The following is a 17,789-nucleotide window of genomic DNA, read 5'->3' on the forward strand; positions in this document are numbered from 1 at the left end:
TTTTCCAAACAAGTAAGTTATCCCTGGCAGCCATTTGTTATTTGTTTCATCCATACCAGTGGCGATGATTTTGCCCCCACTGGGGATATTTTTGTTGTTACAATTAGGGGTTCCACTGACATCTTGAGGCTAGAGGCCAGGGGATGCCGCCCAATACCCTGCAGTGCACAGGGCAGCACCCCACAACAAAGAATTATCTAGCCAAATTATCACTAGTGCCCAAGTCAGAAACCCTGATCCACTTTGTCTCGCATTGTCCACCGTTAAAAATTCTGCATCAGAAAGACTTTTAAATCCTGTTTTTATTGAGAACTATTTAGGAAACACCTGTGTTCGTCTTCTTAGCTACATTAGTCTCTCAGGATATTCTTCAGTGTGCAGATACTGTAAGCCATTACTATGCTGGATTTTAATAAAGCTGGAAGAAACGGATATGCCTGTGTTTCAGATGGGACTGTGATTCTCTTCCTTTCTATAGTTCAAAGCTGTCTTGATATACCTGGCTCTCCTTTTTTCTTCAGTTTTCAGGGTATTCCATTTCTGTGTATTGGTCGTCTGATTCTTCCCTCCTTTATTTGGATTTTGAAATGCAGGATTTCTAGTAAGCAGAAGCATGGCCAGGGTTTTAACACTAATGGGAGTGGGCTTACAAAGACATTTCTTTGATTACATCTCTAAATGTATGACAGTCTTGCTTTCACCCTACTTTCTCCAATAACATGATGTCTCCAATAACATATCATTTTATTAAAATCTGCCTTGGAGTTCCCATTGTGGCTCAGTGTTAATGAACCCAACTAGTATCCATGAGGGCGCAGGTTCAGTCCCTGGCATCACTCAGTGAGTTAAGGATCTGGTGTTGCTGTGAGCTGTGGTGTAAGTCGAAAACGAGGCTCAGATCTTGCGTGGCTGTGGTTGTGGCTGTGGCTTAGCCTGGCAACTACAGCTCTGATTCAGCCCCTAGCCTGGGAACTTTCATATGCCTTGAGTATGGCCAAAAACACAAAAACAAAAAAACCCTGCCTTTGTCAATATATTCCTTTAATTTTTTTGGAAAAAAATATTTCTTGTAGCTCTATCACTATTAGTAAGCCCCTAGATATTTTTAGCTCCCTAGCTGCTTTAGGTATACCAGCATCTATCCCAAGGGAAAGATTTTCTCCATTCTTTTTCTAAGCCCTTTTTAGGTCTTGGAGATGCCTTATACTTGCTCAGAATTCTCCTTTCCTCATCCTTTTCCTCGTTAAAGAAATAACAGCTTGCCCTGGTAGTTTATAAATAGAAAAGACAACCAATCTCTTGCTGCTCATCTTTTAATCATTGAATCAAATTTGTCTTCAAAATGTTATTTTGCATTAGAAAGGAAATATATACCAGGTAGCATTTGCTGACCGATTGCAGCTTTAATAACAATTTTTTGATCATGTGCCTATTTATACCTCTTAGAATCATCAATTTAACCACATAGCAGTGGACTTTTTAATCAAAAAATTTGCCAACCCATGACCAACTGACCAAGATCAAGTCTAGGTAATTATGTTGATGTGGATAAAAGCCCTTGGATGTAGTTCGTCGTGAACCTTCAATCAAATATGAACAGTTCTCTCCAGAGTATTACATGGATCTGGATCCTATGAAGGATCCTCTAAGGGCCCCTGAAACTTTCTTGATCTATTCATTTCAGTGTTCCTTTGCTTCATTCTAAACATGATTTAAACCAGTTCATAAATATAGATTATCACAAAACAGTAATGCAGAAGTTAAAAGTGGAAGCAAAAGAAAAATAAAGATGGAGATGGATGTAAATGGAGTCATGATAATCTGAACCTTGTCTATGGATAGGCTGTAAATTTGGCTCTGAGCTCTCTAGTCCTTGACACTAGGTTAGAGAGTTCATAAGACAGAACAAACCTACTGCTCAGAACTACAGATATTCTTGGATCTTGTGGTGGGCAGTTTCCTAGACAATATCTTGGTAGCTATGGTTTCTCGAGACTTTGTCTTACCACTTTTCAAAGTGGACTGTTGCTGTCATTACCAAGGTATAATTCAATAAAGGCAGTTCTTTTTTTTTTTTTTTGGTCTTTCTAGGGCCGCACCCGTGGCATATGGAAGTTCCCAGGCTACAGGTCCAACTGTAGCTGTAACTGCCAGCCTACACCAGAGTCACAGCAACGTGGGACCCAAGCCTTATCTGTGACCTACACTGCAGGTCACAGCAACACTGGATCCTTAACCCGCTGAGCAAGAACCAGGGATCGAACCCGCAACCTCATAGTTCCTAGTCAGATTCGTTAACCACTGTGCTACGATGGGAACTCCTAAAAGCAGTTCTTGAGTCTGGTCTAGGTATGCAGTGTGGTCCAGGTACTAAGCTCTCTGTTGCTCTGACTTGACCAGAGCTAGATTTATAATATCTGGAGGGTGAATGACCTATGTGCACTTTGAGCAGTTCTCTCTAAATATGGTAACTGTCCACTCAATTTTTAATAAGTAGTAGTTAGCACTGAGTTCAAAATTAGACTATCTAAGAAGTATCGGAGTGCAGCAATTTTATATTGCATATTGAGTAGAGAACATTTTTTTTGGCCATTCTTGCAGCATGCAGCAGTTCCCCAGCCATAGATTGAATCTGTGCCACAGTGGTAACCCGCTATAGCAGTAACAACACTGGATCCTTACCTGCTAGGCTACAACTCCGAGAATGTATTTTTAAGAGACAGTTGATCTTAAAAGTGGAGGTAAAAGAAAAGTTCAGAGGCTAAATATTCTATTGTAAAATTCAAGGAACCATTATAAGGACTCCTTCCTAAATATGGTGGGCTGATTAAGTATAGACAGTTTAAGCCAGGTTTCCTCTGAACTTTAAGCAGTGCTCCTAGTTTTGAACAATGCACCTTCCTCATATGCTCTTAAAGATAGAACATTTGTGGAAAGTACACCATGCTATATGTGGCAGTTTATTTTGTGAGATTGTAATGTTTACAGTTAAAAATTGGGGAATAATGGCCAGAAGCAAAATTTATGTTTCAGAATAGTTGATCTATAATCCTTTCTAATAATAATTTGTTCCCAGCTTTATTGAGATATAAATTAGTATGCAACATAGTGTAAATTTTAAGTGTGCTTTCCTGGTAATAATTAACTAGCATTCCAATTGTCTACTCAAGCCATTTCTAGTTTTTCACAATAGATTTTGTCATTGTGGCAGAGACAGACCTCATTTAATCGAGTTCTGTTTCATTTTCCTCTTCTGTAGAACACAGGAAGAATGCACTTTTCAGTCTTGATTGTTATGTGATTGCTGTAAGTGGTCAAAGCATAGGTTATAGTGGGTGTGAGTTCTCAGTGCTCTCACTTTCCCTGGCTGGGACAGTCTTAAAGCCATGTTTGAGATTATGGTGACACAAGGTAGCAGTAACCTGGGACACTGAGTTATTATTTTAGGACACCTGCCTTGAACCATCACCAGACCTGAAGAGGACTGGCATGAGCAAGAAATAAATTTCTGCTATGTTAAGACACTAGTTTTATTGGATTTATATGTTACCATGGCACAACATAACATACAACCAAGCTAACCCCTAACCAAATAATTTTCCAAAGTCAGTGGCCAAGGAGGAACCATTATAATTGCTACAAATAAGGTAAAGTATATTTGGTAATATACAAGTGCCCTCTGCTGAAATAGCTCAACTAAAACCCACCTGTTCCTTATTTTAAACGGTGATTTACAGAATCCCAACTTGCAGGTTTTAGATAAAATGTTCAACAAACTGAAAAGTCTCTATGTTTGGTGGGGACTGGGGAAATAATGGGGAGTAAAGGGTTGCCTTTTAAAGCCTATTGGATTATGTGTGCATTGTGTCTAGTTACACATTCTGTGCCCATAAAATTGGTAAAGCTAATTATTTGGTGAGACTCAGAGCCTACTATCAACAGTGATTTTTAAATGTAGAGGCCTTTTTTTTTTTTTTTTGGATGCTATTCATTTGGATGAGGCATTATCACTGAGAACTAAGAAGCCATTCAGTCCAGTTGCTCCAACATAGGTGGACTTTGAAGGATATTGCATGAGCAAAATAAGTCAGAGAAAGACAAACACTGTGTTATCATCACTTACATGCGGAATCTAAAAAATAAAACTAGTGAATATAACAACAGATACAGAGAAGAAACCAGTAGTTACCTTTAGGGAAAGGGAAGGGCAAGATAAGGGTGGGGATTTAAGAAGTACAAATTACCATATGTAAGTAGTAAACTGTATAGCATAGGGAATATAGCCAATATTTTATTACAACTATAAATGGAGTATAATCTTAAAAATTGTGAACCACTATGTTATACACCTGAAATTCGCATAATACTGTAAATCAGTTATACTGTAATTAAAAAAGAAAGAGCCCCATCATTAATTGCCTGTCATCATCAAAAATTGAGCATATGACCTTCTGTTTGTAGACTAGGAAACTTGATCTCCCAGACATTAGCAGAATTGTAGGCCTTCACAACTTAAGCAGAATCATGCCTTGATTAACAGTGTCCTGCGGACTGTCTTTATTACTGAATTTAAAAGTGAAGTTTTTTTTTGAAGTGAAATTTATAGTTAACTTAATTTTTTTTTTTTTTGTCTTTTAAGGGCCGTACCTGTGGCATATGGAGGTTCCCAGGCTAGGGGTCTAATCGGAGCTGTAGCTGCAGGCCTATGCCATAGCCACAGCAATGCCAGATCTGAGCTGCCTCTGTGACCTACACCACAGCTCACGGCAACATCGGAGCCTTAACCCACTGAGCGAGGCCAGGGATCGAAACCGCCACCTCATGGTTCCTAGTCGGATTCATTTCCACTGCACCACTATGGGAACTCCATAGTTAACTTAAAATTTTAACAAGGCCCATTTGCCCATTTATGATTTATCATTTTAACTTCACACAGCCTCTTATAAATCCAAATGGTAGATTTGTTTTGTGTGTGTGTGGGAGGGGTAGGAAAATCCTTAGTAAACTAATTACTAATGAGTTGTATCCACATTTGCTGGGACATTTTGCTGTTAAAACTGCTTTGATATTGTCAGCAATCTATTGGTAATTTAAGATAGGAGAAAGTGTTGCCCTAGAGCAATTAAAACAGAATTTTTTGGAGTTCCCTAATGGCTTATCAGGTTAAGGATCTGGCATTGTTGCTGCTGTGGCTCAAAGTAGCTGCGGTGGTGTGGGTTCAATTCCTGGGCCCCAGAACTTTTGCATGCCATGGACATGACCGGAAAAAAAAAACAAACAATTTTAAGTGTCATTAAGTATCAGATCACCAATATTATTTGCAAGCCCATTTTACTCTTCATGTATGTACTGCATTGGATACATGTGCAGGCAGACCACTGGGACAACTATATCCTAATTAAAACAAAAGAAAATTATTTTTCAAATCCCAAGTATTTATTTTGGGGGGAAAGGAAGTTAGGACAGGAGCTTTAGTTTTTGACAGCTTGTTCATTTGAGAACTTTTAGCCACTCAATCTATAATTTCAGTTAGTTACAAATGTGGGCCATAGACAGAAGTCTGTAGTTAAGAGAAACTATAATGTAATATTTCTGTGGGTAGGCATTTACAAATCTAGCTATTTCTATTCATTAATTTCTTAGTGAGTGGGTTCTTTAATTACGGGTCAGCTAGGTATCAGACACTGATTTAGAATCTATGACTGAAAAAAATAAGCATAGGTCTTTAGTTAAAAGGAAATAATGCAGGGCCATGGCAGAATGCTCTTTTTCTTTTTAAGATGAGAGAAGCTTGAAGATGTTTTTTGACTAAGGGGTCTCAATTTGTTTAAGGAAAACATTAGATTAAATATTTGGATATAAAAGTGGTCATTTATATATAGGATTTCAGATAAGACAGAGGGAGATGGGATTAGCCTCAAATAGGCCTCTTTCTTTGAGAAGCAGAAGAGAGATGAGGATGGGATGGGTATACGTAAATTTATAGTTTGAGTATTAGAAACTCAGAGAATGAGAGCCTAGAAGATCTCCTACCTTTTCTTAGAAGTAGGAGGTAAAACCTTGCTAAGAAGGAAACTGAAGGGAGAGTAGATAGGAGAGACTTGATTTAGGATGGTTGTTGTGGGAAACTGGGAACCAGTGAGAGATTTGCTGAGCATTCTGTGGGCCAGTGGAGGTTGGAAGTAGTATAGTCCATATGATTATATGGTAATTTTTTTCCCAGCCTCTCTTCACTTTCTCTGTATTGGGGTTCAGAAGGAAAATGGTTAGATTGGTCCTGAGGATTGTCAGACCAGGTACAGAAGAACTGAGGATGATAAAATAAAATAGCATAAGTGGGGGAAAAAACTGTAACTGCAATGTATACATCTAAGGATGACCTGACCCTCTTGCTGTACAGTGGGAAAATAATAAAAAAAAAAAAAAGAAAAAAGAAAAAAAAAATAGCATAAGTGATGGGCCTATGAAATTCTGCCAAATAGGTAAAGAAATGAGAAAGGAAGGAATCTAATAGACTAGACAGCAGGAGGAATTGGGACTCGAGGTCTCAGTGATACTACTGGTCAGGTGTAGTGCAGTAAAGGAGAGCAAACTCTGGTGTATTTTGGAATTGAAAGACAGAAAAATATGGGTCTGAAAGTGGCACAGAAGAACTATGAGAATGCTGAAACTGCCTCCGAGACTTGGTGATAGGTGTGACAAGGTCTGGAAGCATGAGAAAACTGTATCTTAGAAATTGGTGAAGAAAGTAATTTGGGGGGGAGGATCAGGCTTCTGTGAGGACAGGAGGTGGAGTGAGTGTTCTGTACAGTCTTCCAGATGAAAGCGAGTTTGTTTATAAGAGAATAGGTAGAAAGTTCCTGAAAACTTTCTGGAAAGGTTTCGGAGGGAGTTAAAATTTACTTTATAATAGTAAGCTTAATTTTTTCCTATTTTCTCAGACTAATGCATTAGAGTTCCCTAAACAAGTTAGGGAAATGAAGAATGAATTTTTATTTTCTGAGAGATTCTGAGACCATGATTCATTCTTTAATTTGATTACCACAGGAAAATGCTTAGGCTAGATGATTTTACTTAATTTTCAAGTATTCCAGAGGGAGACATCCTAAAAGTGGGAGAGAGGTAAGTGAATTTGCACATCAATAAGTTCCCTTTCACCTGATCTTTTCTCTAACAGTGAAGTTGTAGTTGTAGGAATTGAGCTTTCATCTTTTTTTTTTTTTCCCCCACTTAACACACACGGCCCAACCTTGTACCTGCATATCTATATGTGTTAGGCTTGTGCTTCCCAAAGTGAGTGACCAGGTACCTGTACTTGTGGTGTACTTTAATAAATTGTAATTCCTGTGTGATCATTTGGTGGACCTGTGATTACATCATCCAGTTTTAACTTAACCAGTTCTCAAAAATTGATCAAGTGGCTTAAAAAGATGTCTGCAAAAATAATGTTTTATGTGGATAATACTAAAGGTATCAGTACAAGTGAACCAATAAAATAATCACAGAGCTGCTCTTCTATTCTTACCAGATAGTCATGTCATATGATAAAAATGCTGACTACCCAGTATCTGCTGATGAGAAGTTTAAAAGTATCAAGAAAAGTATTTAAAATATGGTTCACCTTTATTAATGTTAACAGTGAGCCTTGACATTAGTATTTAGTATGCACTGAGATATTAGGTAATGAAAATATCATAATCAGCAAGACACTCTAAGCACCCAAAACATCATATGATACTCAATCCATTACTTTTATAAAATTTACTGGACATAATGAGCTCCTTTTAAGTTTCCCTATTCACTAGTGAAAAGGCAAAAAGTTATCCATTGGGAAAACACATGTTCTTGCTGCTACAGTAAAACTGGCTGAAATAATGTGGGAACAAAGTAAAATGCATTTCTTATTAGCAAATACTGTTGAAAGGAGCATATGAAACATTGCTAAAGAATTAAAGAAAAGAGCAAAAATATAACCTTGCAGGTAGGAAGTATGGTGTACTAAGTTGGAAGAAGATATATAATATTTATAACATGTCTCAGCTTAGGGTATTTAAGATTCTGTCTCAGTAAAAAAATAGTTACTTTTCAGAGAGCCACTAAAGGAAATATGTACTGGAAAGGATATATTTACAACTATAATGACTTATTTAATAAAAAAATTCTTTTAAAAAAGCTGTGTAAGATGGACTGACTCTGATGGAGTGGCTCACTTCTTTGTAAATGTAAGGAAATGGATACCATCACACACGAAATGAATTTACTGCATCATCAATAGTCAGACTAATATAGGAAAGGAGTTGAAACCAGAATTGCATGAAGTAATAATGTTGTGAATAATTTTATGAAATCATGACCTTTAAAATATACAGTCTTTGTAATATTTTATAATGAGATGGGAGTGACCGTGATTATTGTTTGTACATCCAGAGTTTTGCTCTTTATCTTGTGACAATATAAAAAAGAGTCCTTGAACTTAAAGATGAACTGTTACTTTTATTTTGTAAAAATACAAATGTTCCAATTTTCCCAACCTTTTTTTTTTTTCCCTTGGTAACAAACAGCTTTAAGTAGTATGAGACCTCGTATATATTTTCTAAAATAATGTTGATGTAAAGTAAAAGTGATATTTTAACTGAGTGAGGAAGAAACTGCTTTCCAAAAGAAACTTTGCTATGGGGAGGTGATTTTGTGTGTGTGTGTGTGTGTGTGTGTGTGTGTGTGTGTGTGTGTGTGTGTGTGTGTCTAAACCTGTGGTATGTGGAAGTTCCTAGGCCAGGGAGTGAATCCAAGCTACAGCTGTAACCTCTGCCACAGTTGCAGCAACTCTAGATCCTTTAACCCACTGTGACAGGCTGGGAATTGAAACCACACCTCCACAGTGACCCTGGCAGCTGCAGTTGTATTTTTAACCCACCACGCCACAGTGAGAACTCTGGCAGATGATTTTGAAAACAGATGCTGGTAGTATTTCTTTTGTTATGTGATTTTCTTGTCAAAAACAATGTACATTACCTAGAAAAACTCTCATATTGATACACTTAAAATAATTTGAAACGGTTTCCCTGGACTTTGAATGCACTTAATAAAAATATGAAAAAGTTAAACTATTAATTAGCTTAAAAACTGATTAATATCAGGAAAAATTAAAATTTACCAAATGAATTTTGATAAAAATTTTGCATAATTGCTCTGTGTGTTAGGTTAGTATCCTGATTAGTTTATCCATGCCATGATGTAGTCCTCTTGTTTGAATCTACATGCTTTTTGTAAGATATTTTTTTCTTTTTTTCTTTTTAGGGCCACTCCTGAGGCATATGGAGGTTTCCAGGCTAGGGGTCTAATCGGAGGTATAGCTGCTGGCCTTATACCACAGCCACAGCAATGCCAGATCCAAGCTGCATCTACAACCGACACCACAGCTCACAGCAATGCCGGATCCTTAACCCACTGGTGAGGCCAGGGATCTAACCTGCAGCCTCATGGTTCCTAGTCATATTCATTTCCAGTGTGCCAAGATGGAAAACTCCACTTTTTGTAAGATATTTTTTCAACTACATCAACGTTTATAACCAGGTATCAAAATAGATTGGACTTTGAGCTGAATCTTGAAATTGCCATGTCACTGTGAATTAAATTAATGAGGCTTAGTTGATCACTTTGTTATTTTTAATATTTTTAGTAAAGGTGAAAAGGGTTTCTATCTTTAATAAGTGAGTGAAGTTATTTTAAATATGTATCTTATTTTATGTTTTATTTGTACTTACTGCAAATAATGTTAATTTAATAGTATACATGTATAATTTATATGTGTGTAAATATCTACATGTTGGGGTTATGTCCTCAAAAACTTCACAAACTGGAGGTGCAATCAAAACATTTGAAGATCATTAGATCATGGTGCCTAGGATTTGTATGATATTTTACAATTTATAAAATGCTTTTGGAGTTCCTGTTGTGGCTCAGCGGTTAATGAGTCTGGCTAGCATCCATGAGGACGCAAGTTTGATCACTGGCCTCAGTCAGTGGGTTAAGGATCTGGCATTGCCATGAAGTGTGGTGTAGGCCAGCAGCTGCAGCTCCAATTTGACCCCTAGCCTGGAAACCTCCATATGCTGCGGGTGCAGCCCTAAACAGCAAAAGAAAAAAAAATGCTTTTGCAAATGTGTTCTACCTTAGCAGCCTTTTGATGTGGAGGTTTCAATTATGTCCATTTTTTTTTTCTTTTTTTTTTTTTACTTTTTAGGTCTGCGCCTGTGGCATATGGAAGTTCCCAGGCTAGGGGTTGAATCATGGCTGCAGCTGCTGGCCTGCACCACAGCCACAGCAACATGGGATCCAGGCTGTGTCTGCAACCTACACACACCACAGCTCATGGCAATGCTGGATTCCCTAACCCACTGAGCAAGGCCAGGGATTGAACCCGCATCCTCATGGATACTAGTCCGATTCTTAATCCACTGAGCCACAGCAGGAACTCCCAGTTATGTCCATTTTATAGGTGAGGCATTAGATGCACTTCTCAAAGAGGAACTGAAGGTCAGAGCATTTAAATGACTTGCTGAAGGTCACACAACTAGTTAATAAGGCTCATCAACTCCAGCTCAGGGCTTATTACTGGGTGGTGCTTTTTCCATTCATTCCATTCTTGCTGTTCTTCTACTGGTCATTCTTTAAGTTTTGATTTCCTGCCCTAATCTGTCTCTTATTTATTCTTTAAAGCCCTCAAGTAATTTTTTTGTATTTTGTCTAAGTTTTTAGTTGTAATCAGTGGGAGAGAGACTATACAAGTAACTTAAGACTGAGAACAAAAGGGTGGGACCATGAAGACATTATATTAATGAAGAAAATATACATTGTAGTAGATGGCCCAGAAGTCAAATGAATACATTTGATTTGGAAAGCCATGCAGAGGAAACATAGAAATAAAATTTAGCCAGATGCATCCTAAACACAAGGGCAGGTTAGAGATGAACGATTGTGAAAAATATAGATAGTGGATATGTATAGTATCCATACATTTCCGTGCCATGGTAAACTTGGCATTCATAAGCAGAATGAATTAGGAATTGTAGGGTTTATTTTGATCCTTGTTTTGGTTTTAGTACAATTTCATATAACATGTGACCTTCTGTTTTGATTGTTCTGTGAGCATACAACAGAATTAACAAAATGGGAGTCTTTTATATAGAAATAAAGAGTTAACAGTTGCTTTTGCCTGCTAATAGATCTCGAGATAAACTGGGTTTAACATATTAACTTGACAATGATTGGGTCAGAAAAATGACTTAAAAGTATAGTATGGTTTCAGACATCATTTTCTAGGTTACTATCAGTGCCATAATGTAGGAAAAGAAATATATTTGACAAAATAAAATCTGGTTTTAACAGGTTTTCATAAAGGCTATGTTTTAAATAAAGCTTCTGGGCTTTTTCACATTATAAATTCAAGGCATAGTTTGATCTTCTCTCAGCCTAGTGGCAGCACATCTGGAAATACTATGCATCACTAAAACTTTCATAGGAATTTCACCTGCTTTGAAATATTACATATGTGATTATGCTGTTCTCTTAGTATTCATTGGCATATTAAACTAAGATGGCACTGACGGGTATATTATTGTGTATGTTAATAAATCCACAGATTTATTAATCAAATAATTACAGTTTTGCCTCTAATTGTTCATCAGGCCAGTGACCTATCGTGCTCACAGGAAGAAAACCAAAATGGTGCAGTTAAAATTGGAACCAGTAACTAAAGTAACTATATATACCCTTTCCTCTTTTTTTTTTTTTTATTATTATTGAATGGAAAGATCTACTGAAACTTGTGATAGTTTCACTGGTTTAGAAGATTTTAGAGAATTACTTGGGGCTTATCACAGTTTAAAGAACCTTAGACTTGGAGTCAAATCATTCGGATCTGAGACCATACACCTCAGATTGAGAGCCATGTGCTGGGACTCAAACTCATGTGCTGGGACTCGAAATAGCCAAGACGCAGACTGAGACTCAAACCCATGGGCAGGGACTCACACCCGGCCAAAATTCAGTTTGGGACTTGAAGCCACTGTCTTTTAGTTAAAATCCCACACCTGGTCCCAGGACTTAGTGAAGTTCAGGTTCTTTACATCTTGGCACAGAAAGAATTCGGCAAGAGGCAAAGGGAAAGGTAAGAGGTAGAGTTATTGAGAAATAGACAAGGTATGGGCCGTCTCAAAAGAACAGGGAGTGGTCCTGGGAGAAACACACTCCTCATACGGAGTGTGGGCCATCTCAAAAGCAAGAGGTAAGAGGGCGAGGGGCCCCTAAGTATGGGGTAGTGAGTTTTTATGAGCTGGGCAGTTTCATAGGCTAAAGGATTATTCCACCTATTTCTGGGAAGGGGCAGGGGTTTCCAAGAATTGAGCCACCATCCACTTTGGCCTTTTATGGTTGGCTTCTGAACTGTCATGGCACCTGTGGGTGTGTCATTCAGCTGATGTCTTAAAATGAGCATATAATGAAGCTAAAGGTCCACTGGAAGTCACATCATCCACCATCTTGGACCTAGTTGGTTCTAACCAGTATTTGTCATATTCTCAAGGACTATTTCATTCTTTTAAGGGTGGTACCCTGCCCACTTCCCTCCTGTTTCAGATCTGGTGTCAGCTCTGTTGTTGATGTATGGTATCAACATAGGCAAGTCACTTAAGATTCCCATAACAAGTGCGTACTGGTCCATTTGGCTTGATCACAGATGATTAGTCTTACACACACATATTAGCATAAACATATGGTTTATTTAGTTTTAAAGATAGGGCTACTGGAGTTCCCGCTGTGATACAGTAGGTTAAGGATCTGGTGTTGCTACAGCTGTGGCGTGGGTTGCAGCTGCAGCTCTGATTTGATTGTGGACCTGGAACTTCCATATGTCTCGGGTGCAGCCAAAAAAGAAAAATAAATAAATAAAGATGGGGCAAAAGTGGGGTAGTCAGATGACCTGGAAAGGCTTGTCTGCACTGCAGGAGCCTGTGGAACAACTAGGGGAAGTCTCCTCAGTTGGCCTGAGGCATTTGTAAGTCAGTATGGTCTGTCAAATTGTAGAAGTGGAAGAAGCTAAGGATTCGAACAGGCAGCTCTCCTCCAGGTTGCACGGCCATCCTTTTATCTTCCTTCTGAATGTGTGGTATCTACATAAGCAAGAATGTTCAGAGTGAGGAGATTTCAGTTTAACAAGATGCATGTTAAACTTTAATCGAATATAAGTAGAAATTCCCTTAACCAATCTCACTTTAACCCATGCACTCTAGTCTTATCATCTTCTCTGTCAGTCCCGTCTGACTATGCCCATGACATGCTCAGTGTTTGTAGCTGATAGGCCACTTTCTAGTGTGCCAACATCCTTTTGCCCCTACTAGCTGAGTTGTGTGCTCACCAGGAATCAATTATGCTCATTTCCAAAATTTTTATTACATTTGTGCATCTGCAGTGACCAGTTGTTGCTCCTGATGTCACTGAGAGTCTTCCTTATGATGATAGTTGTTGAAATTCTGCTTGTTGAAATTGAACCTGCTTACTCCTTTGCAAAACTGGGGCTGGGTGGGGGCGGGGGGTGTGGATTTGCAGTTTGACCTTGTTGTTCATTTAGTTTTCCTGCTAACCCCTCCCAGTGTTTCCTTTATCTGTTTTCTCATAAGTGAGAATGATGATACTTCCTTTAAGTTTACTGAAAAGGGTAAAATTTAAACAATATATGGAGATGAAAAGAGTCAAAATAAATGTGCTATGTATTTTAGATGTGGTACTCTTATTTTTTTATAATGAGTCTGTGTGACTTACAGTTTAAGATAATACTCTTCTTAGATTGTGTTTTATGTACAAAATCAGATGACTCTGTTGCTTTTCTTATTGGAATTTTGAAACACTATGGTTTGAGGAGTTTCTCAAACTCTGAATGAACTAAACTAAACTTAAACCAATAAGCTTAAACAAATTATAAGTTGATGGGCTAACTTCAGTGGTTTGGAAGATGATGTGGATGTTAGAGAATTCGCATGTCTCAGGTCCTGTGAAATATCACAGTTGAAAGAATCTTAGACTTGGAGTCAGACCAGCTAGTCTGATATCAGCTGGACTCTTGAGAGTACTTGTCTTTGCTGCTGCTCTGATCTTGGTCCGTTAATCATTGGTGGATTTCACAGGGATTTATAAAAGATTTCTTGGACTAATAAAAGGCATTAGATTTGATTCACATAAAACCACTAACTGTTTTTAGCACTTTTACTTTTCACGGACATTAACCTCTTTAGTTAACTCTTTTCATCCTGCAAAATGAAACCACTATCTTACAATTCTTTCTTTTGTTTGTTTTGTTTTTTTTTTTTTTAGGGCCGAATGCACAGCATATGGAGGTTCCCAGACTAGGGGTCAAATTGGAGCTGTAGCTGCTGGCCTACGCCTTAGCCATAGCAACACTGGATCCAAGCTGCGATTGCACCCTACCCCACAACTCATAGCAACGCCGATCCTTAACCACTGAGAGAGACCAGGGGTTGAACCTGCGTCCTCATGGATACTAATCGGGTTTGTTACCACTGAGTCATGATGGGAACTCCCATACAATTCTTAGTTAAGCGTATGTGAATTATCCTTTAATTGGTTATTAGCTTTTGGCAGCAGTATGTACACATTCATGTTTTGGGGTCATATACACTTGAGTTCGAATCCTGGTCTACCATGTACAAAGATTTATGACCTTTGGAAAGTTACTTTAACCTCTTTTTAAATGTCTTGTTTTATTATCTCTATGCCTGCATGATAATATATACCTCACAAGGTTAATGAAGATAAAAAGAGAATGTGTATGGGCATAGGGCATAGCAGACACTTGACAAATGTTCCTTTTCTCTATGTGTCAGTTTCATTCTATATCATGGATTAAAAGAGCCAAACTTAAGCTACATTCTTATTCACTTGATGTGGTAGGTCTTTGCAGTAAAAGTAAGAGGGAAATAACATTTGCTACTCTGAGCTTCTATCATTTCTAAAGTTAGACCATCCATATCTTAAGTCCCAACTGGTATTGTCAGCTATTTAGAATGTGAACATTTAGTTTTATATGGCCCTGGGTACTTATTTTGGAATATGTGGCCAGAAATTGGAAGGAGAGAGGAACTAGGTGAAGACTGTAAAAAGAATAATAGTTTATTGTGATCATCCGGGCCCAAGTAATCTTTCCAAAGTAAGTCTAAGTAATAGATTACTTCTCTTTTTTACGCAGAGGTAGGGAAAAAAAGGGGCATTTACCTTAAAGTACTGTTAAAACTTTCTAGTTAAAAGTTTTTTATCTTCCTTTTCTTGTTTGTTTCTCCAGCCTCTGTTCCATCACTGACCCACCTTTGTCGTTTGGAAATTCGGTCTAGTCTAAAACCAGAACACCTACGATGTGATAATTTTATCCATCAGTTGCCTCTTCCCAGAAGCCTACATGATTATTTGCTGTATGCAGAGGTTCTGAGGATGAATGAAATTCCAGAACTGGCAGTTATTCAAGATGAAGAAATCAGTGAAGCTACTTAACACAGCTCATGTCTTGGTCTGAAAACCACTAAGACAAGGAGCCATGGAGTATAAATTCTTCATGATTTCATGGTCACAAAAGATGATTTTTATTTATATGATTGATTAATGCAAATGTTTACAACTAGGTTTCTTGGTTTAAATAAAAAAGCTATTGTAAACCTCCCTTATGTTACTTTATTGCGGTTTCATTACCAGTACACTTTGTTGTAGTATTCATTTACCTAGCCATTTTCTGCTTTATTCTGTTAATAAACTGTGGTGCTGCTTCTAGTGCTAAACATGACATATTTCCTGCAATGATTCTGTGTTGCCTAGAGCTAGGGCTCAGGATGGAATGCATCCGTCTTCACTGAAAGTGTGCATAGCGGAGTTGAATCTGTTATTTTATTTGAGGTTGAGTATCTCTTATGTTTATAAAAGAACTATCTTATATTCCATTTTCATGTTTTAATTCAGTCACTGTTATAAAGAATTGAAATTCATTGGCTTTTCACAGGTAAACTCAGGGAGAATTCTTTTTTTAAAATGAATCATTTTGCTCTTTTTTCCAGTTCCTTGATACTCTCTTTAGCTAAATGCAAAGGCAAGAATAGACCTGAATGCAAAGATATGCTTAGTTGAAAAAAAAAAAATAGGTTGGTATTTGAGATAAATGTGTGTTTTACCAACATTTACGTTATTAGGAGACTGGAAGAGGCATTTCTGAAATACCATCTTTAAAGAAAGATATGTATTCCTGAATCACTCAGTATCAAATAAAACTCTAAAGCTCCATTCAGCCTCCAAATCAGAGAGCAGCTTTGATCCTATGAAGCAGTGATTGCTGGTTCTATTAATATTATAGCGTGTCTCCATTTTACTATCTAGATATGTTTCAAATAGTCCATGAAATTTACACCTTAGAATCCTAAGTTAATGAGACACTGCCTCATTAGTTTTACAATTGTTTGATCTGAATCTAGAGTCAGAGAGGACTAAATACCGAATCAAGAGAGCTGTGATAAGCAGCTGGGGGCACCAGCCTTGCGAGAAAGGTTATGAAAACATTACTGTAATAATAGACCCAGAAGTGGGGCCCAAAGGAGGACAAGTATTCTGTCCTGTTGGGATCCTGTGACTTAAAATAGATGGGAGTGGGTCAGCCAGATCCATCTCTGATAGCTGTTTGTTATTTGATTAAAAAAAAAAAAAAGGCAGTGATGACTGGATACCAAGTGATGCAGACATTTTTAAGGTCCAGGGAGATGACTAAACTCAGCCCTGGTTGCTGCCTATGGGATGGAGATAGAGTTTGAATATGGGAATATGGGCAGGAATAAGGGTGGATATGGAAAAAACAGGTGGAAATTATAATAGTTAATAAATTTTTAAAAAGTATGTACTATGTAATATTTTAAAAATGTTGTCCACATCTTTATTTTTCCAAACCCTACCTATGCTCTGATTTTAAAACAACCAGTTTTTTGTTAGGGTCCACTGTACATAGAATGTTTATAATGTTTATATTTGAGGGTGAATCTTCTCACGTGTTTTTGTTCATGTTAAAATATGCAATAAAAAACTATTCATACCTTATCATTGGTCTCTTATTAAAAATCTGTATTTCAGAGATTTTAAAAACCCTTAGTAGTTAAAACATTAATGATTTTACTTACTGTATATAACCTATCTTTTAGACTTTTGTAATAAAATATTTATGTTTTTATGACTGAATAGTGAGAAGTCTCATCTGAAAGTATCTAAAGGTAGGTGAATTATAGTTATAGCTTCTGATCAAAATGACACATCTAGTTAGTGTGAGCGTTAAGCTCTGCCCTACATGCACCATAGTGCTTTAATACTCTTAAGGCCACAGTGAGCCTGATGAAGAACTCCATACAGTAGTTCTCTAATGGTGGTACATATTACCCAGAGCAGAACATGAGTCAGGTGGGTTTTTTTTGTTTGTTTTTTTGTTTTTTTGTTTTGCTTTTTAGGGCCGCCTCCACAACACATGGAGTTTCCCAGGCTAGGGGTCAAATTGGAGCTATGGCCGCCGGCCTATGCAGCAGCCACAGCAACAGCAACATCAGATCTGAGCCACATCTTCAACCTCCACCACAGCTCATGGCAATGGTGGATGAACAGGGATTGAACCTGCATCCTCATGGGTGCTAGTCAAATTTGTTTCCACTGAGCCATGATGGGAACTTCCATGAATCAGTTTTAATAAAAGTTGTTAAGGAGTT

The 17,789-nt window shown here is 37.7% G+C and overlaps 1 protein-coding gene across 5 annotated transcripts in view; it reads left to right on the top strand.

Annotated features, from left to right (window-relative positions):
• ASB3 (ankyrin repeat and SOCS box containing 3) overlaps positions 1-17,136 on the top strand; it is a 111,345-nt gene extending 94,209 nt beyond the window's left edge. For 2 of the 5 annotated variants that reach the window (XM_013992808.2, XM_005653041.3), the window contains one exon: positions 15,353-17,136. In XM_013992808.2, coding sequence (XP_013848262.1) covers positions 15,353-15,401 — 49 coding nt within the window. In that variant the 3' untranslated portion in view covers positions 15,402-17,136. Of the gene's footprint in view, positions 1-1,446; positions 2,088-11,687; positions 11,758-15,352 lie in introns of those variants that run through there. The other 3 variants (XR_002342145.1, XM_021085687.1, NM_001205042.1) reach the window with 3 other exon arrangements.

This window comes from Sus scrofa, chromosome 3, assembly GCF_000003025.6.
Source record: "Sus scrofa isolate TJ Tabasco breed Duroc chromosome 3, Sscrofa11.1, whole genome shotgun sequence".
Taxonomy (NCBI): Eukaryota; Metazoa; Chordata; class Mammalia; order Artiodactyla; family Suidae; genus Sus; species Sus scrofa.